Source organism: Ursus arctos, unplaced genomic scaffold (assembly GCF_023065955.2).
Source record: "Ursus arctos isolate Adak ecotype North America unplaced genomic scaffold, UrsArc2.0 scaffold_16, whole genome shotgun sequence".
Lineage (NCBI taxonomy): Eukaryota > Metazoa > Chordata > Mammalia > Carnivora > Ursidae > Ursus > Ursus arctos.
The window spans coordinates 52,425,358-52,450,570 of NW_026622830.1; the positions used below are offsets into that span (position 1 = coordinate 52,425,358).

Consider the following 25,213-nt stretch of genomic DNA (forward strand, 5'->3'; position numbering starts at 1 on the left):
GGGTGTTAAGGGTGAAGCCCAGAGAAGCAGAACCTCGCAGGCCCCGTGCACGGCGGGAGCCAGGCCCGGACCCGTTCACACCAGAAGCTCCCTTCCTCAAACCCACCCTTGCAGCTCTTGAAGGAAAAGGGACACTGCTCTCACCCGAGCCTCACTTAGGTCTTCTTGACAGCCGCCAAGTGTTTACCTCCCCGAGTCCTGACCACACCCAGCAGCTTTTGAACAAACAGGAAGCCGCCGAGGCTTAGGGCCAGTGAAGAGCTTGGCTGTCCCACAGCTCGCACAAGAGCCAGGCTCCAGGCCAGGTCCCTAGAGCCCAGGGCTTTGCTGCCTTCCTGGAGTGGCTCATGCCTCCAAGCCGCCTCAGTGAGCCTTTCCTGGGCACTGGGGGTTCATGGGTATCTCCACTCTGCCCTGTGCTGAGGCCACCAACAACGAAAACACCACGGAGAGAGCCAGACAAGTATGAGCAAAATCTGTCCTGCTTTGGAAGTCAGCGACTGTAACTACTTGTCTCATTGGTAACTACCAATGAGATCGCGGATGCCAGACCTAAGTGAGAACCAGCAGTGACCCACAGCCAATAAATAGGTGACTTAGTGAGTGAAACTCGGAACCCACGAGTCAGGCTGCGGGCAGTGAGGGCCTCACCAGGCTGGGAAGGTTGGAGGAATACTGCACTCCCAGGTCCAGGCCCACCCATCCCCCTTGTGATTCTGACATTGCTTTGTTCCTTTTCATCTTAGGCTGATGACAGATGTTTGACATTATTATTAAACATTTGTGGTTTTTAAAAAATGAATCATGGATTATTAGAACTAGAAAAGTTCCTTTCATATCATTTCCCGCTTTTTTTTTTTAATATTTTATTTATTTATGTATTTGAGAGAGCTAGAGTGAGAGAGCACAAGCAGGGGGAGCAGTAGAGGGAGAAGCAGGCTCACCTATGAGCAGAGCTCTCAATGTGGGGCTCAATCCCAGGACCCCAGGATCATGACCTGAGCCCAAGGCACACACTTAACCCACTGAGCCACCGAAGTGCCCTACCCGCTCGGTTTTATAGATGCTTATGCTGGCCTGCAGAGAGGGATAGGGATGTGCCAAGGTTGGCGGGCAGGCAGAGCTGGGACTGGGATCAGCCACGAAAGCCAGCCTCCTGGGCCCAGTCTGTGGCTGGGGGAGGCCCACGGTCCCCCGGGATCAGGCCAGTCTGGAGCTGGCCAGGTACGGGCCCTGTCTCCTCTCAGACCCTCCTCATCTCTGTGCTCCCAGGCTCCATCCATTCCAGCCGTGCCCACCCCGCGGGGTTTCCTGCCGAATGTTGCTCAACCTCTCACTAGACAGAGCCAGCAAGGTTAACCGGGTTAACCAGGAATGGATCTTTCTACCCCTTCCCCACCAGCCTTTTCTGCCGTCCACGCCCGACCAACTCCGCAGTCCAGGGCACAGGAGGGCTTCCAGGAGGCAGCGAGAGCCGGGGTCGCGCCAGGCCTAGGTCTCTCCTCGCCCTGTAGAGCCGGCCCGGGGCTCCCCAGAGCAGGTGACTTTCACGCCCTGGGCCCCGGGGGCTGGGCGCTCTCGCCTGCCACTTGGGGACACCGCCCACTTCCCTCCGTTCCCCGGGAAGGGGGCTGCCGGTGGGGCGGGGCCAATGGGGCGAATGCGCGCGAACAGACACGGCGCACGCGCCAGGATCCGCGAGCCGGTAAGGAAATGACGACCTGGCGCGGGGCCCCGCGGCCGCCCCCACCGGACCCCGCGTGCCGCAGCCGGCCACGCCCCCATGGAGGCCCCGTCCCCACCGGACCCCGCGCGCCGCAGCCGGCCACGCCCCCATGGAGGCCCCGACCCCAAGAGGCCCCTCCCCCGGGGAGGTTCCGCTCCACCGACCGCTCATTGCGGGGACCCGGCGGCTGGCTGTGGGGCGCCTGGGTGCTGTGCAGGCGGCGCTGCGCGGGGCGCGGGGCTGGGGTCGGGGTCGGCGGCCCCAGGCGCCCGAGTGGGGTGCGCCCAGCGGGCCGCAGCAGCCAAGCAGCTATGGCGGAGGCCGCACCGCAGCACCTGACGCTGCCCTCAGGGCTGCTGGAGTCGTGCGCGCTGCTGGGGCCCTCCCGGGACAGCCTCCGCGGCCCCGAGCAGGTAGGGGCCGGTGGGGAAACGGAGGCGGGGCGCGGCCGGGCGGCGGCTACGATCGGAGCGCGGGTCTGGCCCCGGCATCCCGGGCGTCTGCGGGGTGGGGGCGGTGCTCGGGGCTCCGGCCAGACCCCCCCTCCACCGCAGCCCGCCCGGTGCGAGGACCGTGGCTGTCCTGGCCGCGGAGGAGTCGCGGGGGTCTGCGGACTGGGGAGCCCTCGCCGGAGAAGAGCGGGGGCTCGGAGGACGCGCCTACAGGTGCTCCGCCTTCGGCCGCTCCGGCTTCGGGAAGCACACCTGGGCAGGGTGAAGGCGGCTGATGGGGGGAGGCGGGGGTGCGCCGGGGCGCCTGGGGTTACGTCGTCGCGGAAGAAAGGATTTCATTCATTATCCCGGACTTACTGTCTCCTCGGTGGTGGGTGCTGTGCCAGGCACAGCATCGTGAGGTTTGGGGTTTTAGATGTAAGGGGCACTTTCAAATGTTCTGCATTTAGTCATTTTGCGATGAAACCTAACTGTTTTTCTCGCTTGCAGAAAAGGCTGCCTACTCCCCCCCCCCCCCCCCCCCCCCCGCCCGGGGCCCTTTTCTCTTTCTCTGTGTGCTAGCAGCCAGAGTGACAAACCCTTTTCCCGGAAAGCAGCAGTTTTGGACACTCTCATTCTCTGTGTTTCTTTACTGTGCCCCTGCTTTTTCTTGGTTGTGTAACCCAGGCTTTCTTTTGAATTGGTTTGTGGCCCTCTTTTTCTCTTGGTCCAGGATGTCCATATGACTCTATCTGTGGATTTTTCTCTGGTTAGTGGTGATGCCCAGAGTACTCCGAGATTCCGGCTCTACCGCCCAGTTACCTGGGCAAGTCCTCATCTCATTCTGGACAACAGCAGTGAGAGGCACAGGAAGGCACCCGAGTATTTAGGGGTGCAGCGGAAAGGGTTGAGGTCATCAGGAGAAGCTAGATATTGCTCAAATTAACTGGATAAATGTCTCTTAATGTCTTGGTAGTCTCCTTAGCTTTTTTTTTTTTTTTTAAGATTTATTGAGTGAGGGAGAGAGAGATAGAGCAGGAGAGGGGCTGGGGCAGAGGGAGAAGGAGAAGCAGACTCCCCGCTGAGCAGGGACCCAGGACCCCGGGATCATGACCTGAGCAGAAGGCAGATGCTTAACTGACTGAGCCACCCAGGCGACCTGTCTCCCTTAATACAGAGCCAACTTCGATGGGTTCTGCATTTCCCTCCTCCTTTCTTACTCCCCAAATCCCGGTGATGTCTGCATCCCCTTTTGACCTCTGTCTCCTCTGACCCTCATCGACTGAGTTATCTCCCTGCCTCTAATTTGCCAATGGCATTGCCTCCTTTTTCTTCTGATAGGAAATGACCTGGTTTCAGTTGCTTCTTGGGTGATTTCGGCATGCATGTTGGTTGCCCCAGGGTGAGACGTGTCTCGAGAGCAGGGTGAATGGCACGGTGGTGCTTTCCTGCCCCAAATAGGCCACGGCTTTCCCAGGCAAGTGGCAGTTTGCTACTCTGCATTTTAGCTATTACCCTTTTTATCCTACACGCTGATTCTGTTAGGGGTTCAGCAAGAGGTGGAGCGCAAATATTTGGAGTAGGAAAAAGGCAGCCTTTCGGGACGGATCCAACTTCCTGGGCTGAGCCTCCTTTAAGGCCGATGTTGACGTTACAGTTACCTAAACATGTGACTTCACTTGGCCACTCTGCTGTTATAGCAGTTCTATTTCTAACGTCTGAGGCTTTTTTTATAACTCTGAAAATCACCATTTCTCTGTCGTTGAGGCATTCCTGCTCGGTGACAGATGAAAACAAGCCTGGAGGTATGAGAAACATTCCACTTCCTGGTAGGGTAGTAAGGAGTCCTAACTTTCCATTTCATTTCTTAGATGGGTGGTGTTTTGTGAGGGTAGTGACAAAGACTTGGAGAATACGTCCACCCCATGGGAGGTTCTGGCTTGGTTACATCTCTCTCTACTCCGTGGTTGCCGTGGAGACGAGGCGTGGGGTGTGGAAGGATCCACCACTAACCCTCCGAGTGGGCCGAGAGCTCCGTGCCTCGAGTAGCTCACTGGCGTAATTCTTGGTGTGAAGGCAACATTGTAGCGGTTCTTGGTGGAGAGCGTCCAGGCTTTCGGTTTCTAGAGCAGCGCTGTCCACCAGAACTTTCTGAGTGATGACGCCAGTGTTCCTCATCTGTGCCATCCGTGTGTCGGCCACTAGCCACACATGGCTACCAGGTGCTTGAGGCATGGCTAGTGCCACTGAGGAACTGGATTTTACACTTCACTGAATTTTAATTTCAATTTCAATAGCCACGTGGCTATTAACGGTGGTGGACAGCAAGTTCTAGAGCGCTAAACAAATCTGTTTTCTGTTTTATTTCACAGATTATGGCCCATCCTGTGTGAAGATCAGTGCCGCTCTATAATCTAACAGAAATAAATCTGTGGGGGCGCCTGGGTGGCTCAGTCATTAAGCGTGTGCCTTCGGCTCAGGGCGTGATCCCGGCGTTCTGGGATCGAGCCCCACATCAGGCTCCTCCGCTAGGAGCCTGCTTCTTCCTCTCCCACTCCCCCTGCCTGTGTTCCCTCTCTCACGGGCTGTCTCTCTCTCTTTCAAATGAATAAATGAAATCTAAAAAAAAAGAATAAGAAATAAATCTGTGATGCTATCAATTAGGGTGTGTGTGTCTCACTTTTTAATTAGCTCTGGTTTTTTGGACTGAAATGGTTGTTCCCGGGGAGGGGTTAGTAAATCAGTGTGGGCAAGAGAAGAGCAGGAGTGACTGTCCCCAGGCTGTGAGAACAGACCTTGTCTCGCCCGTAGGGGAGGGGCCGTTGCAATGCTCTGGGATCCAGGACTGTGCGTTCAGGAACTTACTCTGATGACCCAGTCGGACACGTGCACGTATGTATGGCAGACACTGCTCACCGCTGCCTTTGCTCAGGTTGTGCGTGTGACGAAGAAGAGAGCACGCCAGCTGTCCCTCGGTAGGGCTGTTACTGCGTCGTCCCCGTGTGGCACCATACAGCTGTGACAGGGAATCAGCCACCCCATATGCTGAAGTGGAGAAAAAAGCTAGTGGAACCAGTAAAAGGAGATGATTGTATGTAGGGGGACAAATCATATTGATATATACGCACATAAGAAACGGGAAGGCTGTAATCTCCGCTGTGCATAGTATTACCCACCGTTTCGTGGAATTAGGGGGAAGGCCTTTCCTTTCTATTCTTATGTATTTTATTCTTCCTGTATTGTCGTTAGCTTTTAACATGAGACTGTATTGCTTATCCAACCAGAAAAGACGCAAGGACATACGTTCAGTGGAAAAACAGATGTGAGATGTATGGCCAAATGCCAAGTTGGCTGAATTTAGGCCATCTTACTTTAAGGGACTAGATAAATGGCGGGGCGAGAGGTAGTCTCCTGCCGTTAGCATGATGACCGCATTCCCTTCAGCATCCGGACTGCTGCGCTCTAAGAGGTCGCGGAGCGCGAGGATGTGAATGGATGAGCAACCTCCGCTGAGAGCCGTCGGCTGGCTGAATGTGGGGACACAGAGAGACCACACAGTCCCCGGCCCAGCCCACCAACAGCTCTGAAGGTGATAGAGTACAACGTGGAAGGCATCAGTGCTCTAGGTGCTGAGCCAGGGCAGGGGGAGGCGGAAGGAGGTGCTCTAGGAGGTGAGGAGGGAGGAGGTGCAGGGGAGGTGGAAGGAGGTGCTGTAGGAGGTGAGGAGGGGAGGTGGAGGTGATGGAAGGAGGTGCTGTAGGAGGTGAGGAGGGGAGGTGGAGGTGATGGAAGGAGGTGCTGTAGGAGGTGAGGAGGGGAGGTGGAGGTGATGGAAGGAGGTGCTGTAGGAGGTGAGGAGGGAGGAGGTGAAGGGGAGGTGGAAGGAGGTGCTGAAGGAGGTGAGGAGGGGAGGTGGAGGTGGTGGAACGAGGTCCTGTAGGAGGTGAGGAGGGAGGAGGTGCAGGGGAGGTGGAAGGAGGTGCTGTAGGTGGTGAGGAGGGGAGGTGGAGGTGATGGAAGGAGGTGCTGTAGGAGGTGAGGAGGTGAGGTGGAGGTGATGGAAGGAGGTGCTGTAGGAGGTGAGGACGAGAGGTGAAGGTGATGGAAGGAGGTGCTGTAGGAGGTGAGGAGGGGAGGTGGAGGTGGTGGAAGAAGGTGAGGAGCCAGGGGCTTGATGGTCTAGAAGAGGCGCCTTGTCCTGGCTGCAGGTGAGGAAAGTCTCCCTCCAGTGGGGGTGGAGGGGGCATCCCTGGTGAAGAGGAGGAGCGGGGAGGGGGTGAGCACGAGTCCAGCGGAGTGGAGAGCAGGGAAAAAGCACAGCGTTGGACCATGGGCGCTTGTGTCTGGAGACCGAGAGGTTCAGCGGGGCACGGCTTTGGGGGCACCCTGGCTTTGGAAGCAGGCTGGCCTGCTGCTCAGGCGTACGATGCAGGTCGTCGTCCTGCCCTGTGACGTAGCACACGTGTGCCACATACATGGAATACGTGGTAATAACGGTAATGTATGGAAACAGATTCCATTTTCATGCTGGTGGAGGGACAGGGATGGTGTGTGAGGCTGGTTTGGATCCATCGAAGGGTCTGCAGGGGTAAAAAGCTGGTGCCAGTGGCAGGAGCCACCGCCCGTTGGGGCAGGTGATGAGGTCACATGTGTTCTGTTTTTTAAGATTTTTATTTATTTATTTATTTATTTATTTATTTATTTATTTGAGAGAGAGTGAACACAGCGGGGAGGGGAGAGGCACAGAGGGAGAGGGAGAAGCAGGCTCCCCGCTGAGCAGGGAGCCGGACCTGGGGCTCCATCCCAGGACCCTGAGATCATGACCTGAGCCGAAGGCAGACGCTTCACCGACTGAGCCACCCAGGTGTCCCCCCTTTGTGAGAGTGGACAGTGCGGGTGGGGCGTCCTGGGCCGGGCGGGAGGAGGCGATGCCATTCTCATGGCAGAACCCTTGAAGGATTAGTTTGTGGAGTCTGTAGCTGCTCTAAGTCCCGGGGTGGGTGGCTGCTTGGTCTGCAGGTGCGCAGCTGGGCTGGCACTGGGGCTGCTTTCAGAGACCTTTCTGCGGTTGGTGGCTCCGAAGACCCGAGGGTCACTGTCTTTATCACAGGCAAGCATATGGGCGGAAGCTTGGGTTTTAGGGAAATCAGCAGGAGCTTAATTTTTGAAGCTGTGAGTTTAAGGGACCTGCCTTATGTCTGGAGGCAGCTGGGTGCGGTCTGGGACTGGCAAGAGGTCTGAGCTGGCAGTGGGACTCTGGGCGCCGTCCCTAGGTGAGGACACCATGTGAGTGTGGAGACTGCCAGCCAGGCGGGGCACTTGAGGAGGGGCAAGGAGTCAGCCCTGGGGGGGTCACAGCCTGGAAGGAGGGGTCTGCCGGGGCCCTACCCAGGAGCGTCAGGGCAGAGGGGAAGAGCAGAGGGGGGTTTGCAGGCAAGGGGCCGGCTTCACGGTGTGACCACCTGTGCCCAGTGCTCACCGATGTGATGTTTGACGTGAGGAAGGAGCGGACGTGCATACTTTCATAGTTAAGTAGGTCCGAACTGCTGGATGGTGATAAGGAAAGTTTTAGAAAGGTTTTATAGAACTCAAGACGTGGTTTCCTTTCATGCCTGATACAGAAAGATGTAAACATTATCCAGTACTATGGATTTCCCATGTTTGGTCTTTGTTCCCACTGGTACTAAACTTTTTTCCAAATATAAAGAAATTATTGCCTGAATTTAAATTATACAGAATAAAAATAAGCTTTTTGAGTTTAGAGAGTGTATTTACTGATGGGAGTTCCTTGTATGAATCCTCTCAAGGGTAAGAGTTCCCCTTTGGCTCCACGATTCTTACTGAAACGGTGATGCTGGCTGTCCCTTCCCTGCCGGTGACAATTCCATTTCTCCTGGTGACAACGATGTCCTTCCTGATGCCCTCTCTGAGTCCCTCAGAGATCTTTGATTCCGCGCAGCCCACCCCACCCCGGCGTCCTCCCACCTTCCCACATGCTTGCCACCCAGCGAATCCTGCCCTTGACTTCTGTTTCTCCACTAGCTTGGAGCTGACCTGCCCGTTTCTCTGTCACGGCCTGTTGACCTCTTCTGGGAGCTCGGGGAGCAGCCCGGCAACTGCCTCTGCGGAGTGGCCCGTCTCAGGCATCGTAGCTAGACAGAACGGAGGTCGGAGGCAGAGCCCGTGCTCTTCATATTATCTGGGGGAAGACAGAAAAGACAAAAGGTTTTGTAAAAATCAGGTACCAAGTTAAAGTTCGAAAGTGTTCAGGCTGAATGACCCTGTTGTGTAGACCTGGGGTGACCGTTTGGTTGCTGGAGGAAGGGTGTGTCTCTTCTCTCTGAGGCCGGCAGTCCTTCTTCTCACCCCTCGGTCCGTGTCCCCAGGTCAGTGGCAACAGGACCACTGGCATGGGGCATGACGCCGGCACCCCATCTGTACTGGGCTGGACAGTATGCGGCCCCCCCCAACCTGGGAGGGCACTGGGGCCTCTGGTGTGGGGGCTGGGGTTGAGCCTTTGACCCGCGACCTTGCCCCCTTGAGAGGGAAGCTCAGGGATGCGGCGTTCGCTGCTGCAGTCCAAGCAGAGCTGGATGTGAACTGAGGTCTGCCTGTCAGTCCTGGGCTGGCAACTGCCGGGCTGTGTGCCCAGGGGCAGCCGGAGAGCCAGACCCTGTGCTGTGGGTGACTTGCCTGAACGCATGGCCTGATGGGTCCCTAAAAGCAGCTTCTTTGCCGTCCTTCCTGTCCTGGGCCACTGGTGGGTGAGGCCACACACACACGTGGGTGAGGAACCGGCACTCTGGCGGGTCGAAGGGGAACAGAGCGACAGTGGGTGCTTGGACAGAAGGCGCACAGCGGAGCAAGGGTGAGCGCTGTTGGCTTACTCGTATTACTCCCTTTAGGTGTCCCTGAAGCAGGGGGTCAGCAGCCCCTCTTCTCTCGATCTGGAGGTCCTGTCGGTTTTTGTGCCTCCTTTCGTCAGTAAGGATGACAGTCAGATGGCTGGTGCCCCCTCCGCGACTCCGAGCAAGACCAGAAGGCGCTCCTTCAGAAAGAAGAGGGACAAGCCCAAAACGGAGCCCTGGAAGGGCCTCCCTCCTGAAGACATTAGTGTCTCCAACGGTGTGGACCTGCTTGGCCTGCCTCAGCTCTGCTTCCCAGGTATCCCCCGCCCTGCTTTCCCAACTCCCCCACGGTGCTTTCTAGAAACCAAGTCAAGAAAGGGTGACAGACGGGGGGCTGGTTACCCCTGGCAGCCCCGAGGCCAAACTGCAGGTCTCAGTTCTCTTAATCTTGGGGGTTTGGGAGCTGAAGGACGTGCAGCCCAATAGTGCAGCCCCCATGTTTTGGAGAGCGAATCCCAGACGAAGGGCTGTCGGGATCGCCAGCACGGTTGGTAGAGGTGCTTTCCAAGGATTTTCACTTCTGATTGACAGGCCCGTCTTCCAGAGGTCCGGCCGGTGGGTCAGGATGAGTCCAGTTAGCCTGCAGCATCTCCCCCCAGAGTGCACTTCCGCCGGGCTCCCTGGCCCCTGTTTTCTGGGGACCCCGGGGCCTGCAGCCCGGGCTCACATGCTTTCCCCACCTGGCCTGTTCCCGGCAGTGGGTGGCCCTCATGTTTTCCACTGGTCTTTGAGAAACGCTGAGTGGCTGGTGTAGAAGACTCAGACTAGGGACTTCCCGTCCGTCATTCCCTGTCTGGGAGGTTCCATCGGGAATGGCTGCTGTCTCCCGGTCTCAGGGATTACAACCCGGGGACAGCTGGGACAACCCCTGCACCTGCCATGCTCAGAAACGGTCGCCTCCCCCAGGCACACCCCAGAGGGTTTGTCTGCGGTTGTTCTTATGTTCCTTCGCTAAATTCTGCAGAGCACAGAGGGTGGCTGAGAAATGGGCACCCACGGAGGGACGGAGGGGGCCACGGCTGGCTGGCGGCCCGACCCCCCAAGTGCCACAGCTGGCAGGGCGAGGACAGGTTCTGTAGGCCGCAAAGTGGGCTCACGGAGAGCCCAGCCTCGGAGGTGGATGCCACGGGGCCGGGCCGAGATTTCCTCTCCTTTCTCTACCCGCAGGGGGCGTGTACGTGGCCTCCGAACCGAAGGAGGACTCTGTCCACTTCCTGGTGCTGACCGATGTCTGTGGGAACAGAAGTATGCCGTGGTTGCCCAGTACTCCCGACCCCCGCACGTACGTGAATGCCGTGAATTCCCTCTGAAATCTGCTGGTGTTTATTTTTGCTGAAACACGCTTCCCGCAATCACCACGATTGTAATCATGTTAGCGTGCGTGGGTCAGTGGCACTAAGTACACTCCCGCTGGCGGGCAGCCCCTGCCACGTCTGGTTGCAAAAGTCGTTCATCACCCCGGAAGTCCCGCCCCCGGCCCCCGGCCCCCGTTCTGCCCACATGGGTTTGCCTGCTTCGGACACCTGGTGTCAGTGGACTCAGGCTGCATGTGGCTTCTGTGTCTGGCTTCGTGCACTCAGTGGATGGGGTCAGAGTTCATCCACGTTGGGGCAGCAGCGCCTCTGTCCTTATGGCCGAGTCCTACCGCCCAGTGTATGTGAGCCACAGCTTGTTTCCCACATGTCCGTGGAGGGACATTTGTGTTCTTGTATGCGGGGTGACGGCTTTGGGCCTCCAGAGCATGACTTGGCCCTCCCCCGCCCGGCAGGGCCACGAGTGCGAGCCAGCCGGCCCCTGGAGGTCGCGGGGGCCGCCGTGCACCTGAAGAGGCGGGGTGACCCACGGCCTGTGTCCAGAGGGTTTCCAGAAGCAGCAGTGCTTTACCCTGGGGAAGTCCAGGAATCCCACACCGAGGGGGCGGTGGCTGCCCGGTTGTTCCTCCCCACTCTGCCGTCAGAGGCTGGGCCAGGTGTGCTGGGAGAATTATCCCTAAGTGTCACGGCATAAGGCTCAACTCGATGGGCTCTGTCCCTTCACGCCTGTGGATGTGCCTCGGAAACCTGTGGGAGTCCAGCATTCTGCTGATGTCTGAGTGCGCGACCTCCGTGTCTGGACTAGGCGTCCCCTGGACCCCTGGACTAGGGTGGGCAGTGGGCAGCGCGGGGAGGCCACCCCTCATGGCCGTGTGTGCGGGCTGCTGGGCCTGCGGCGTTGGCGGCCTGCCTGCTTGCCTGGGTTAGGTAGGGGTGGGAGACGAGCCGGGGGCCGAGTTCCTGCCCCTCCCTGGCCAGCGCTTCCGGCAGAGACAGGATGGGAGGCTGGATTATTCAGGAAGGTGCTTGGGAGCCTGTCTGTGAAGTGATCGCTATGAGAAGTACATGTTATTTCTCTTATCCTTAAATACATTTTAAAAAGGTCACAGCCTCTGCTTTGCCTGTGACTCCCCCACTACACCTGGCTGCTGGGGTGTGCGTGACCCCTCGCCCATCCTCTCAGTGCCTGCGTGGTTTCGGGGTGACTCTGGGCCCTACATGCTGGCCTCCCCACCTCCCCTCGTGCCCAGTGACCAGCCACGCCCTGTCCTGCGCTCCTGTCTTTCCGTGGACTGCACGCGCAGCCCCGCCCGGAGTGCAGACGGCACTGTGGTCCTCATATGCCAGCTGCCCGTGTGCTCAGCCCGGTGCCGACGACCCTCCTGCACAGTCGTTCATTTAATCCACAGCGAACGGGGCTGGGAACTCTCAGCATCATCCCCATTTTACCGCTGAGGGAGCAGGCAGTCGCACAGGGAGGTGAGGGGACTTGCCTGGGGGCCCAGCACACTGACTTGAGGGCCTTGGTTCAATGTTGGTGGGTAGACGAATGGCGTGCCCACTGCTTGCCGGGCTCTCCCCCTGTCTTGCAAGACCCTCGCGTTCACACCATCCCCAGGTGGAGCTGTTATCACGGTCCGCCGTCCCTACTGAAAAACCCCAAACAACCCTCCACGGGGGCCAGACTGTGGCCCTCAGTGATGCGCCACTCGTAAGCTCTGCAGTGGTCTGTGCCTTCTGGAATCTCGGTGCCGGTACTTTTCTCCAGCTGAGAACACCCCCTCCCCCGCCAACACACACACATATGGCCCAGTGCTGGAGCTTTTTTCCTGTGTAAGCAGAGCCCATGGCTCCTTCTGTGTCTTACTGTGTTCTCACTGTGTTCCCATCTGGGGTCGGGACGTGTCATTGTCTCTGCCACCTCAGCACATCACACACTGGGGGAGGGGGGCATCTGCGAGGACTGGGACTCCCAGTGACACAGGGGGGGCATCCACGCTGACTGGGACTTGCGGTGACACCGGAGGGGGCGCCAGCCGGGTGGCGGGGGAGCAGGATGCTGTCTGGGCCCCTGCCCTCTCGCTTCTGTCTGCAGAGGCCCACACTGCTGAGGATAGAAGCTGGGACCAGCTGGATCGGAGGGTGACACGGGCCTGTTGCTTTCTCTCCAGGACGAGTCGTGTTTCTACAACGGCAAGGCGCACTGGGAGCCATCCTGGCCGACCGCGGGCGTGGCTGGCTGCTTCGGACCGTTCGCGGTGTGCGTGGTCTCCAAGCTCCCCTACTACAACGCCCTCAAGGACTGCCTGTCCTGGTGAGCCCGTGCGGTGCCCGCGTGTCTGCGAGGCCACGCCTGGCGCTGGCGGTGGTGGGCGGGCTCTGGTTTGGTGACGGGAGCTCCCGTGAAGGCCCAGAGGCTTCCCGAGGCGGTAGCCTGTGGGGAAGGTCTGCCAGACAAGGGAAGATGAAACCAAACTGTGGGAAGTAAAATTAGTATGGAGGATTTTATGTTGTTTGGTTTTTTAAAAAAGACGTCCATCAGAAATAGCTCTCCTCCTGTTATCTGAGAAAATCAGGCTGCCGCTGCTGTCAGTCCTGTTAAGTTCATGACAGTTAACGAATTATCTTTTCTTGGGGTGGAATCTTGAAGTGCCTTAATGCTGATGATATTGAGTAGAAAGCCTGAGGACGTAGAGAAGTTTTGAAAACTCTAGAGAGAATCGCGTCGGGCGCACTTGCCGCCTGTCGTCGGGGGATGATTGTGGCGTGTGGACACGGTCCATCCCCCGGCCACACGCGCCCTGGCCGCCTGGTTTTCGTTCTCACAAAGTTCTAGTCTTGGAATTCTCAGTGGTTTGGTTAACGACAGAGGCGGCCAACGGAGGTTTGCCTTAATGTCGTAATACCCACCCTCCACCCCTGGCAAGTCGCAGACTTCTGGAAAGACCATCATTTTGGTTCTCACACTGTGGTCAGAGGGATGAGCAGGAATCCTTCCTGACCAAACTCACCACCTTCGGAGCTCAAGTTCCAGCGCTTTAATGTTTTAGTTTTCAAAATGTGGCTGGTGTTTGCCCATAGTTTGGGTCTAGCCCGCGTTTTATTGCCCCCGACACAGAACAGAGCGCTCGCCGGGTCTCCCTCCGGGACTGCGTGCTCAGTAGGGCATGTCTGCCCGGGCGTGGGCAGTGATAGGATGATAAATTAGGACAGGGTCCCTTTTCGTTAATTAACTGGTAATCTTCAGCACCTGAGGGTAGGTGGCTTGTGCACCCATCTCGTTTCCTCTTCTGTGAATTGGGGGTGGTGATGCCACCCTTTCTCGAACGGAACGGGTTCGGGCCTGCGGGGAGGACAGCACCTGCTTCACTTTCTCGGCCTTTGTACGCGTGATCATTCACGTGTGACTGGCAACAAATACCATCCTGCTAGACGTTAATGCAAAGGAACATTTAACTCGAAAAACGTGTTCAGTTTCCCTGCTCCTCGAGTTTTCTGTCTCCTGATGGTCGTTGCTAAATGACCCGAACTAGAAAACAGAAAAACAGATGACAGAAATGCAAAAGGCAGTTTATAAATACAGATTTATAGATTTTTAAAATCTGTTTTTCTGCTATAATGGTGGCGTGTAAACTAGGCCTCTGTGTGGACAGAAATTGGGAGAGAATGCTTAGTTGTATTTGGGGAATTAGATTATGGAGAGTCTGGTTTTTTTTTTTTTTAACTTGATACTATTCTTTGACAATAATTAAAATATGGAAGAATATTGAATTATCTCCATTTCCTGACACTAACTTCAGGAAGAGCTATTATTATTTTTAAAGATTTATTCATTTATTATTTTTAGAGAGAGAGAGAGCAGGGAGGAGGGACAGAGGGAGAGAGAGAGAGAATCCCAAGCAGGATCCATGCTGAGTGCAGAGCCTGACACGGGCTTGATCTCATGACCCTAAGATCGCGACCTGAGCTCCAATCAAGAGTCAGATGCTTAACCGACTGCGCCACCTAGGCGCCCTGACTGACCCCAGGCGGACTTATGATTTGTTACTTAAAGTAACAGCGTAAGCGCTTGGCTTGCGGGACACGCGTGGGCCCTGCTGTGGCCCTGCTGTGGCGAGTGAGGCCGGGGACCGCCCCAGGGCACAGAGGTGGGGTTTCCAGGGCAGTTGGCTGAATTTTGCCTAATGTAGACACCATGTCACCACCACTGCCATTAAGACAGAGAACATTTTCACCACGCCCCAAAGTTCCCTTACACCCTGTGGTCGCTTCCCAGCCGCCTGCCCCCAGGCACCTGCTGGTCCGTCACGCGTTTCAGTCACTTGCCGCTGTGCCTTGAACAACGCGGTTTGAACTGTGCGCGTCCACATACACCTGGATTTTTTTCAACAAATACAGTACAGTCCTGTATATGTATTTTCTCTTCCTCAGGATTTTCTTAAAAACATTTCCTCTTTTCTAGCTTACTTTATTCTAAGAATACAGGATATAATGCATATTACATGCAGAATACCTGTTAATCGATCGTTCGTGTCGTCGGTAAGGCTTTAGGTCAGCAGCGGGCTATCAGCAATTAAGTTTTTTGGGGGGTTGAGAAGTTCTATGCAGGTTTTCAACTGCGTGGGGGAGAGCACCTTTAACCCCTCACATTGTTCAAGGGCCAACCGTACTTCAAAAGTCAGAATGCATTTGGGAAACAAACGTGGCCAAGCACTTTCCTTTGAGATGTTTACTCGCTGCTGAAGTATGACCCAGACAGAAAATTGCATGAATTCCAGCTGTGTAACCAGCACTCACAGCAAGAAACAGAACATGACCAGCCCCCATCCCCCCACGCCCCACCTCTCCTGTGCCCCAGTGCAGGCAGGTCCTGACCCTGGGCAGCCTCACCTTGCTGTCTGAGGCCTAGGGTTGTCGTCAGTGTCCTCCCGCCACCTCCCCCACCCCCAGCCTGGAAGGCCCTGGGGCTGCCGGCACTGGCAGACAGGTCAGCGCTGATTAGAAATGCTAAGATGTCCTCCAGTCCCCTTCATGTCACTGCAATGTTGTGTAATCGTTCTTTCTGATGGCTGAGTAATATTCCATTGTGACGGGTAGTAAGGAGGGCACGTATTGCATGGAGCACTGGGTGTTACACGCAAGTAATGAATCATGGAACTTTACATCAAAAACTAAGGATATACTGTATGGTGACTAACATAATAAAAAATTATTATAAAAAAAGAAATGCTAAGATGACAATTGGATACTCATACTTATTTTGTGATTTGATTTTTTTTTATTTTAGTTTATTGACTCATCTGAAGCTCTGTAAAGATTTTGAAGTTGACAATCACATAAAAGATTTTGCTGCAAAACTGTCTTTGACACCTAGCCTGCCGCCTGGACCGCTTCATTTGGTCATTAAATCTGGAATTTTGTCTTTTCTTTATGAATAGTAAAAGTCCTATGTCGACGATGGTTTTAATGTTTTAAACTGTTTCTTACGTTCCAGGGTGTTTAAATTACGCTTCTCAGGTTCCTTACAGAATCATCTAATTACGCTGTTTCTAGAGATGCGTTTGCCGGGCGGCCCGTGATACGTGGTGTGGAGCTGGTGATGGGCCCCCTTAGTGCTTAACACACCGGCTCATTTGGTTTATTTGTCTGGAATATTGGGTATTGTATTAAACTGATTCATGTTTTCTCCTGTCCGGGGTGATTAATGAAAAGTACCTGGCTTCCTATTTTTTGGTTTTTCCCAGTGCCACCGTGTTGTTGAATAAGTGGCCAAGCGTTTCCGTGGGTCTGGGTTCCCTGGCACGCTCGTCCTGAGATGTTGTTGGCTCTTTCACCACGTGAGGGTTTCGGGCTAAGGACAGTTGCAGAAAGGCAGCCCACGTTCCCCCTTTGCCGAGTAATGGGCCAAGACGGCTGAGCTGTGATGACACCTGTCTGGCCTGGCATCTTCCAGACTGACGCAACCACCGGGCATTTCCTCGTTCTCAAACAAGCACCTGCCAGATTAGTGTCTGGAAGAAGGTCATAGATGTCGACTCTGCTTCACTCAGTCCTTTCTGGAAGCTTAGACATAGAGATCTCGGTTCTCTACGTATTATTATTCACAGTTGAAAAATTAATTTTATTTCGCAGGAGACATGTGATCATGAACTTAAAATGTATATTTTTAATATCACACTACAGTGTGTGGGATGGGGGAGGGAACCCTGCCAGATGCATTCCAGGCCCAGAGACAGAGCAAGTTGCCCCAGGACCTTGGTTCCGCTCCCAGAAACCTTTGTAGGGACGTTTATTGGGTTCTTGTTTTGTGCAAGGCTCTCATCTTTATTATGTGGATAATTGGTATTTTTTTATGGTTCAGTGAAGTCATCAAAGTTTCTGTTCTTGCTCTAATCACTCAACAAGTGTTCCCTGAGGACCGGCTAAGCAGTGAACAAAGCCGAGTTCAGGGCAGTTTGAGGGTTAATAACCGTATGTACTATGTTCCGCCTTTGAGCATGAGTAATGCACGAACCGCACCCATACCCATCTTCTGTACCTCGGAGTCTTGGATGAGCTCACATTTGGTTCTCCGACTTTTACCACCCCCGTGAGAAAGTTTCCTGGGGGTCGTTCTTGATGCCTCTTCTCTTCACCCCTGCATTCCATCCATGGCTCATCCCTGACCGGCCAGCTCCCGGCGTTTGCCTCTAGTTGGCCACGGCCACCACCCCACGCAGGGCCACTGGGTCCCACCTGCGTGACTTGGGGAGCCATTGGTCTGGCCACGTCCATTCTTGACCCTTCATTCAGTTCATCCTTTGCATAGTGGCTGCAGGGACTGTTAACATCTATCCATTGGACTCTCCTCTTGTGCGTAAAACCCCACAATGGCTTCTCGCTGCGTAGCTGCCGCAGTCCTGCATCCCTAGCCCCTGTATCAGTGTCCTGCTCTGTCTCATGTCCTCACTCCCTTGGTGACTGTTGTCCAGCCACACTGGATTTCCCTCAGTCCCTCGCAGGTGCTGCCCCTAGGCCCTTGCATATGCTGTTCCTGGAAGTCAGGTTCTTCGGGATGGCCTCTGTGTGACCTCCCACCCGTCTCTCTGTGCCCTGCTCCCTTCCTGCAGAGCCCAGCATGGTCTGCAGTTAGGGCCCGCACATGTGTGTGTTTTGTTCAATGTCCATCTTCTCCATCGGCCTCTAAGCTGCATGAGGAAAAGGCCCCGTTCAGAGCTGTGTTTGCGACGCTGTTACCATGCCTGCTGCTCCCACAGCTGTCGAGTGAATGAATGAACGGATGGGTCGTGTTTCGGCGTTAGCCTGTCCTGTTCACAGAGCAGGGCCTGCGTCTTGGTTCTTGCGCATTTGTCCGAATGAGCCGAGTCTGGCTCAGACTAGCCGCTGTGATCCCCCTCGTGCGGACTCACCAGCTCTGGGGTCCTCATTGATACGTGGCCCTGACCCATCTTTGGGAGTGTTGAACCACTGTGGCTGTTCCTTGTTTTGGAAAAACGCAAGGCCAAGGTTCTTCTCTAACCCCGGAGCCGATTCAGCATGGAATTCCAGAACCCACTACAAGCAAACATTGATGGAGATGCTGTGTAGCTAGTGGTCAGGAGCTGTGGTTCCTGTGAATCAAGCGTGTGGGCGCCGGGTGGGGCATCTCCTGTCTGCGTCAGGGGCGGTGGCGCCCAGCCTCCACCAGGCCTGGCTCGGTGCCCTTTCGCGGACGGCGCCTGGACCACCGGCCCGAGAGCAGCAGACACCCGCGTCCCTGGGCCCGCTCTGCCGCTTCTCCGCCCACCAGCGGGTCTGATTTTACGTGCTTTCAGAGCACGGCCAAGTCGCTGGGTGTGCATGCGAAATGCGCCTTTTCCGTCTCACTCTACCGGACTCACTTCCTGTGTTGCTTTGTGCGTGGATCCTATTGTCTGCGTGGGGCTACAGTCAAAGCTGAACTTTGGAAAGTGTTTCCCCGAAATCTCTCTCCCTCCTCAGTCTCTTCACCTGAGAGGTGGGGTGGACAGCAGAGCCCAGCTCAGAGGGTGTGGGTCTCACGCACGTGAGGTCGCTGGCATCCCGGGGGCCCAACAGCGTCCCTGGTAGAATGACTGGTGTTTGTATTAGTTTCTACCTGTAGTTGGGGAGCTGGTCGATACGTTTATTTTTTGAAATATTGAGGGGAATTTTTCATATAAACTTTACAATGATTCATAGTTCATCACCGCTGGGAGCATGTAACTCTGCTCTACCGTGTTTTGTTTTAAATAAAAAGGATGTTACTGTCCACACAGCGCGTCCGCCTTGATTCTGATGTGTCTTGCTTCTGTGGGCCAGTGGGTGACAAGACGGTGCCGTCGGGGGGCCCTTGCAGAAAGAAGGCTTCTCCTGCCCTCAGGTTCTTTGCACGAGCGTTCACGCAGAGCCGTGGTGATGCAGGTGTGAGCACGTGTGGAACGCGAACATTTGTTCTCCAGCCAGTGCTCCGCATCTCTCCGTGTATCCTCCTTCCACACTTTTCCTGGCGGGAGCTTCTCTGTGCTCAGATTCGAATCTTCTCTGTGCTTGTGGCCCGGTGCTCCTCACACTTGGGTCACTCCGTTCTGCTGGTCCCCAGGGCTCCAGGGACGCTCCTGGGTGCCCCCCAAAAGGCTGACACCCACGGTCAGGAACGAACTTGCCAATGAGCTGGAAGGCTTCTCGGTGGAGGGGCCCCTACCGTCCCCCTCCGTCTACCGCGTCCTTTTACACAGAAGGGGCATTCTGCAGATACTGAATTTGAATCAAAGTGTAATTTTGAGATACCATCATTGAGAAAAATAAAGTCTTTCTCAGCGATTTCTTAAAGTGCATGTCTTTAAAGAGCTTTGACAATTACGTTGAAAATACTAAGAGAATTTGTAATATGCAGTAAGTGTTCTGAGAGTAACCCGATCGTGTTTGACTTAGAACCTGTGCTGATCGGGACAGATGTCCAGGTGTCAGTTTATCTTTGCCGATGGGCAGTCTGCTAATGAAGTAAAGAGTTTAGGGAAGTTTGGCCGAAAAAGACATTCAGTACTTGATTCACGTCTGAGCCTTGCTCAGCAATTCTGTGTGTCTCTGGACTGTTTGGTTCTGTGACATATACGGGGATAGCGTGAGTCTTCAAACACGTATCCTAGGTCAGACACCCTCGGTGCCAGAACGGAGAGTCTCAGTGCATTTCGGCCTCTGCTGGGAGCGGCTCTCTGAACTAATTACGGAACTTGGTCGTCACAGATATTTAACATGAAGCCACTACAGATCGTGTTTCCCTCCCGCGTGGACCCTGAGAGCCCGGTCATCGACTTGGACCTTCACCTGCCCTTGCTGTGCTTCAGGCCCGAGAAAGGCGGCAGGTAAGCGTCCCTCCGGACCTGGGGCGTCCGTGCTGGTTGGCTTGGTGGGGCATCTAAGCTGTCATCGTCTGGAGGGTGATTCCAGGGCACGTGTGTTCCAGAACATTCCAGAATGTTCCGAATGTTCCACAACACACTGGGAATAGTTGCTTTTTTTGTTTTGTTTTGTTTTGTTTGTTTTTAAAGATTTTATTTATTCGACAGAGATAGAGACAGCCAGCGAGAGAGGGTACACAAGCAGGGGGAGTGGGAGAGGAAGAAGCAGGCTCATAGCAGAAGAGCCTGATGTGGGGCTCGATCCTATAACGCCAGGATCACACCCTGAGCCGAAGGCAGACGCTTAACCGCTGTGCCACCCAGGCGCCCCCCAAGGGAATAGTTGCTTTTTGGCTTCAAGCAGACATTCAGGACTGTGCACACCATTTACAAGCAGTGCTTTTGGGGGTTAAAGGGGCTTTCGTTTTGGCAAACAGCAGGGAAACCGGGTGAGACCTAGGCTCCACGTGGTTTTGGTGGCGCATTCACACGCATGTTCAGTGCATGGCGCGTGGTCAGAAGTGTGTACACGGTGTCGTTGATCTCCCCCAGATCCTAACGTGCCTCCTCATGGAGCAGCGGATGGTGTTCTTCTCCTCCAGCTGGGCGCTGCTACCGCTGGTCGCCGAGTGCTTCCTGGCCTACCTGCACCCCCTGCAGTGGCAGCACAGTTTGTGCCCGTCTTGTCGCGCCAGATGCTAGACTTCATCATGGCACCGACGTCCTTCCTCATGGGCTGCCACCTCGACTACTTTGAAGAAGTCAGCAAGGTTAGGCCTTGGCCATTTGCTGTAGAATGTCAGATCCTTGTGACCCCTGCGGGGACTGGCGGAGAGGGGCTTCCAAAGGGCCCTGCAGGGAGGGCCACGTGCCCTGGCCACAGGGAGAGGGTGGGCACTCCTGTCCCTGGGGCTCGTGCTCTGGGCTCCACGCACGCGGGGTGCTGTCGCGGGTCTGCACCATCCTCCTGCAGTCCTCCGCGTGTTTTCGAGGCTGGGGGGTTCTGGGCGCCGGGACCCCGTGTCACATGCCAGTCCCCTTAAATTCCCGGGGCTCCAGCGAGGAGAGTGTGGGTGTCGGCACTGATGGAGCCTGCTAACCGGCCTGGCCGTGGCTGCTTTCTAGTTTTGTGGCCTTGAGTGAGGTGCCAGCCCTTACTGAGCCTCAGCCTCCTTGGCTCTAAAGTGGGCATGTCCTCCTGGGCCGGGCTCTGTGTGGGGACCACCCCGCACCCGCCAGCACAGGGGAAGGGCTTGGCAGACCCCAGCAGCCAGTGTCCCGGTCCAGATCTTGTGTTTCTCTGGTTAAGCTTCTGTTGTTCAGTAATGCTGTGGACCATCCTACTGGAAGACGCCCCGTCTCTGGATTTCCCTCCTCCTCCTCCTTCCTCTCTCCCCCCTTTTGTTTTTGAGGCAATCCGCTGGCTCCCAAGAAAGCCAGCTGGCCTCCCCAAGCTCCCAACCTCCCTGTACGCTCCGGCCTCCAGCCCCTCCGTCTCTCCGAGACCCCCGAATCCACCAACCTCCCCATCTTTCACGAAGCCCCCCAGGCCTTCTCATGTCCCCCAAACCTCCCCGTTTACCCGAGCCCTCAGCCTCCCCTCGTCCCCTGGCCTGCCGGAGCCCGCCGACCTCCCCACAAGTCCGTCCTCCACCCATCCCCGTTCTCCCAGAACCCGCCCCCTCGTCCCCCTTCCCTGGCCTCTCGTGTCCCCACGCCGGCCTCCCCACATCCCCGTCCTCCCGGAGACCGCCAGTCCGCCCCACATCTCCCGACCGGCCCGCGCCCCGGTCCTCCCCACAGCGCCGTCCTCCCCGGGCCCCTCCCTCGTCCTCCCCACTTCTCCGGCCTCCCCACATCCTCGGCCTCCCGAGCCCCGCGCGGGAGGGGGCCGTCTCCGCCACATCCGCCCTGCGGACCGGCTCGTTGGCCCCGCTCGGCCCTCCGCCCGCGTCCCGGCCCCCTCCCCAGCCCCGCACTCACTCGGACCGCGCGGGGCGCCGGGAGGCGAGGGCAGACCACTGCGAGGCGGCGCCGCGAACCGACGGGCGGCCCTCCCTCCCACGCCTCACGCCGCGGGCGCACAGCCGTCCCGGCCCGGCGGCGGCAGCGGTGGCAGCGGGCTTGCACCCTCGGGGCCGTGCTGCGTCCGTCGGCGCGGGCCGCGCGTGCGCGGCGACCGGCTGAGCCGGGCTTCACCGCCAAGGCGCACGCCGGGCCCAGTCCCCGCACCGATCTTTGGCCCCCCCGCTGGGAGGACCGGGCATGCGCCCCACGGCCCGCGCATGCCCTGCACGCCACGGGGCTCCGCTTCCGAGACCGCGCCGGACAGTCGCGCCGGGAATTCAGGACGGCAAGGGACTGAGCGCGCATGTGGTGGCCGGGTCCAGGGAAGCCTCGGCGGGGGCCGGGAGGGGCGGCCCGCCGAGCTGAGGTCCCGGAGGTCCCACTGGCGGCACTCTGGGCCGGCGGGGCTGGACCGACCTCGGGGAAGCCCTCCCACCCGCTGCCCTGCCCCCTACAGCCCGGACGCGGCCCCTTTGCAGGGCCTCCCTAGCCTGCCGCCCTGCAGCCCAGCCCCAGGGTCGGAACCCGCGCAGTCGAGCCCCGCAGTGGGCCGGGGCCTGGCCCGAGTCCTCGCGCGTGTCTTCGCCAGGCTTCCTGCCCACCCCGAGGAGTTAGGTGTCCCGGGCCCCTCTGCACACAGGAGAGTGAGGCTCAGGGGTGTGTTCCGTGGCATCACAGCTAATGCTGGGCTGTACTTAGATTGAACCCTGGAAGAGGGCCTGAAAGAGGCTGTGGGAGGTGGCTGGAGGTAGACAGATGTGGGGCCTGCGTGCTGGTCTCAGGGCTGGAGACAGAAGAGGAGGACCCCGGGGATCTGGGAGTCACCAGGCCTAGGGCAGCTGAGCAGACCCAGGACGCCGAGTGGAAGGGGCAAAAATGCACTCGTCCAGGGGCTTCTTCAGGCATCCTTAGGAGCCTGGCGTTTGTTCTTTAGGCCGCAGGGAGCCTGGGGAGGGTTTCAAGCAGGAAGTAATATCTGATTTGTGTTCTTTAAAAAAAAAAAAATGACAACCTTGCGGTAGGAAATGAAACCAGAGGCAGGGCAACTTTCATCTTTATGGTGTCACTTTGATCCTCACCACAAGCCAGGAGGCAGGTTAGGGCCACACTCCTTTTCAAAGGTGAACTCCTGAAGCCCAAAAAGGTAACCCACCTTTCTGTCCTCAGAAGCTCTCATTTGACTCTAGTTGTAACAGAAGCAGGTAAAATAAAACAATTTTGCGTAGCAAGAGTTTTACTATATATGTTTTTGTTGTTCTTTAATGAAATGTGTTATGGTTATTTGTAGAATTTTTTTAACTCCATCCAAGTTTGCAAGGAAGTGTGTCTCTGAATGTGAGCCCCAGGGCCTTGGTCCCCAGAGTTTGCTCCACCTGGAACTCTCCTCCCTCTGGAGCGTGTCACTCCCTCATGTCTTTGAGGCTTATGTGTCACCTCATCAGATGCCAACTGACCACTCTGTGTATAATAGGAACCCCCACCCCCCACCCCCTGACTCTGCTCTGTTGTTCTGCAAAGCAGCTGTTGTCCTCCACAGCCCTACACTGTGTGCTTGTTTATTTCTTGGTTGTGTGTCCCTCTCCCAGAACGTTAGATTCATTCAAGCAGGGACTTTGTTCACTTCTGGGTCCCTGACACATAATGAGATATTGTGGAGTAACTGAGTACAGCTTTGGGTGATGGGAAGTAAGAAACTGTTATTTAAAGTGTAAGAAGGGAGTGGGAGTCAGGGAAGGGAGTGGAGGGACAAAGGGGATTATTGTGAGGAGATCTTTGCAGGGCGGTGGGGGCGCTTTGGTAGACTAAAAATGGCCACCAACTTGTTGACACTGCTCCCCACAGGAGATTGAATCCAGTCATTCACCCCTTGAATGCGGATGGCTCTTGTAACTTGCTTTGACCAGGAAAATGTGTCACAGGGGATGTGGTGTGACTTTTGAGCCGAAGCTGCAGGAGATGGTCTGGCTTTCTTGTCACCTGATTCTAAACAAGTCCAAGCAGGTCTGGTGAGGAGGCTGCGTAGAAGAGTGCAGATCCTCCCTGGCTGACAAGCTGCCACCTGCCAGACACGTGGGTGAGGCTGTGCTTGACCACCCAGCCCTAGCCAAGTAGTCAGCCAGCTGCGGCCACCAGAGACCCAGGCAGACCAGCACAACTGTGGAGATGCACTCAGCCCCAACCAGCCAACCAGAGAATCACGAGCAAATCAAATACTTGTGGTTTTAAGCCCTAGATGTTAGCGTGGTGACACAGCCATGGATAACTGACACATTTGATGACCTCAACCTTATCATGATGCATTCAAAACTGATGTTCTGGAGGCCGGCTTTGATTATTCCTCTGCCTAATAAAAGCAGAAAATCAGGAAAGGGCAAGACAAAAAGTGATGCAAACAGATACAAAGAGGACGAAAGGTAGACGGAGGAGATGAACAGCAGGTTGTGCAGCAGAGACCCTCCTCATCCCCTGAGCATACTTTGTGGTGCCCAAGAGCTCAGGTTCAGGAGTCCATGAACAGTGAAGCAGACCCAGGCTCCAGTTCAACTGTTCCCCAGGGTCAGACACTGAGCAGGTGGCATAACGTCCTTGCTCATCTGTTAATAGAGGTTACAGAGAAGCTCCATAACCTTAGGTTGTTGTGGGGAGAAAATGAACTGTTCCTGTCAAACACTCGGCAGAGTGCTTGGCACAATATACCCTCCATAAGTATCATGGGGTAGCAATAGCATTCCTGTACAGGTTACTGTTCATCTTGATCATGGAGGGGCGATCATTCAAAGGACCGCCCAGAGTGCAGTGTTAATAAAAGCTGATTTTCCTCAGCTCTGTGGGTCAGATGCTGTGTCCACAGTCTCCAAAACTCATAGCAGCCCTGCAGCACGGGCATGTTAACATCATCTTCATTCTATTGTTGTGAAAACCGTGACAAAGGAAAAATGCAAGCGATGGAACAGGTGGCAGGGCTGGAGCTCAAAGCTGCAGGCTGTCCCACTGCAAAGCATGCACTCCTCCCTCTCCCTGTGCAGCCTCTGCTACACTCAGACCCCACATAAAAAAACAAAACACACAAGACCATGCGGCTTCTCCCTTTCCTGCACTGCGCCACACAGGCTGAGCGCTGACCTTTTGTGGGAAGCATTCAGGAAGGGCTTCCTGTGTATTGGCAAAGCAGCTGCATCCTGGGAGCACTTCCTCCTTGAAAAGCACCCTCCCACCTCCCTAGTCTGATGAGGGCTTGTCCCTAGGAGGGACTTGCTCATAGTGGAAACAGAAGCACACTTTAAGACTGGGGGTGGGTGCACAGTAAAGAGGGTGGGCGGTAAGAAGCTGGTGTCACCAAGGACACACCGAAGCCCACATTATTACCCAC

General features: G+C 56.0%; 2 protein-coding genes and 1 long non-coding RNA gene across 6 annotated transcripts; 2 read left to right on the plus strand and 1 right to left on the minus strand.

Annotated features, from left to right (window-relative positions):
• The first annotated feature begins 1,655 nt into the window (after positions 1–1,655).
• Positions 1,656–4,599, plus strand: LOC125281989 (translation initiation factor IF-2-like). 2 transcript variants are annotated; one of them, XM_048215889.2, is made up of 2 exons: positions 1,656–2,139; positions 3,499–4,599. In XM_048215889.2, the coding sequence occupies exons 1-2, from the start codon at positions 1,714–1,716 to the stop codon at positions 3,529–3,531; spliced, it is 459 nt and encodes a 152-aa protein (XP_048071846.1). In that variant the 5' UTR covers positions 1,656–1,713; the 3' UTR covers positions 3,532–4,599. The 2 variants fall into 2 exon arrangements, with proteins under 2 accessions (XP_048071846.1, XP_048071847.1); XM_048215890.2 differs by having other exon boundaries at positions 1,684–2,139; positions 4,530–4,599.
• A 1,676-nt stretch (positions 4,600–6,275) lies between these two features.
• Positions 6,276–21,984, minus strand: LOC125281991 (uncharacterized). The gene is made up of 3 exons (XR_007189081.2): positions 21,760–21,984; positions 8,212–8,356; positions 6,276–7,703 (listed from the first exon to the last, which is right to left on the minus strand). It is a non-coding gene; the product is annotated as an uncharacterized LOC125281991 (long non-coding RNA).
• On the plus strand, positions 9,036–19,936 carry LOC125281990 (DENN domain-containing protein 3-like). 3 transcript variants are annotated; one of them, XM_048215893.2, is made up of 4 exons: positions 9,036–9,321; positions 10,233–10,347; positions 12,550–12,692; positions 19,622–19,936. In XM_048215893.2, the coding sequence occupies exons 1-4, from the start codon at positions 9,159–9,161 to the stop codon at positions 19,627–19,629; spliced, it is 429 nt and encodes a 142-aa protein (XP_048071850.1). In that variant the 5' UTR covers positions 9,036–9,158; the 3' UTR covers positions 19,630–19,936. The 3 variants fall into 3 exon arrangements, with proteins under 3 accessions (XP_048071850.1, XP_048071851.1, XP_048071849.1); XM_048215894.2 differs by lacking the exon at positions 19,622–19,936 and adding an exon at positions 15,666–17,774; XM_048215892.2 differs by lacking the exon at positions 19,622–19,936 and having other exon boundaries at positions 12,550–14,078.
• Positions 21,985–25,213: the final 3,229 nt, after the last annotated feature.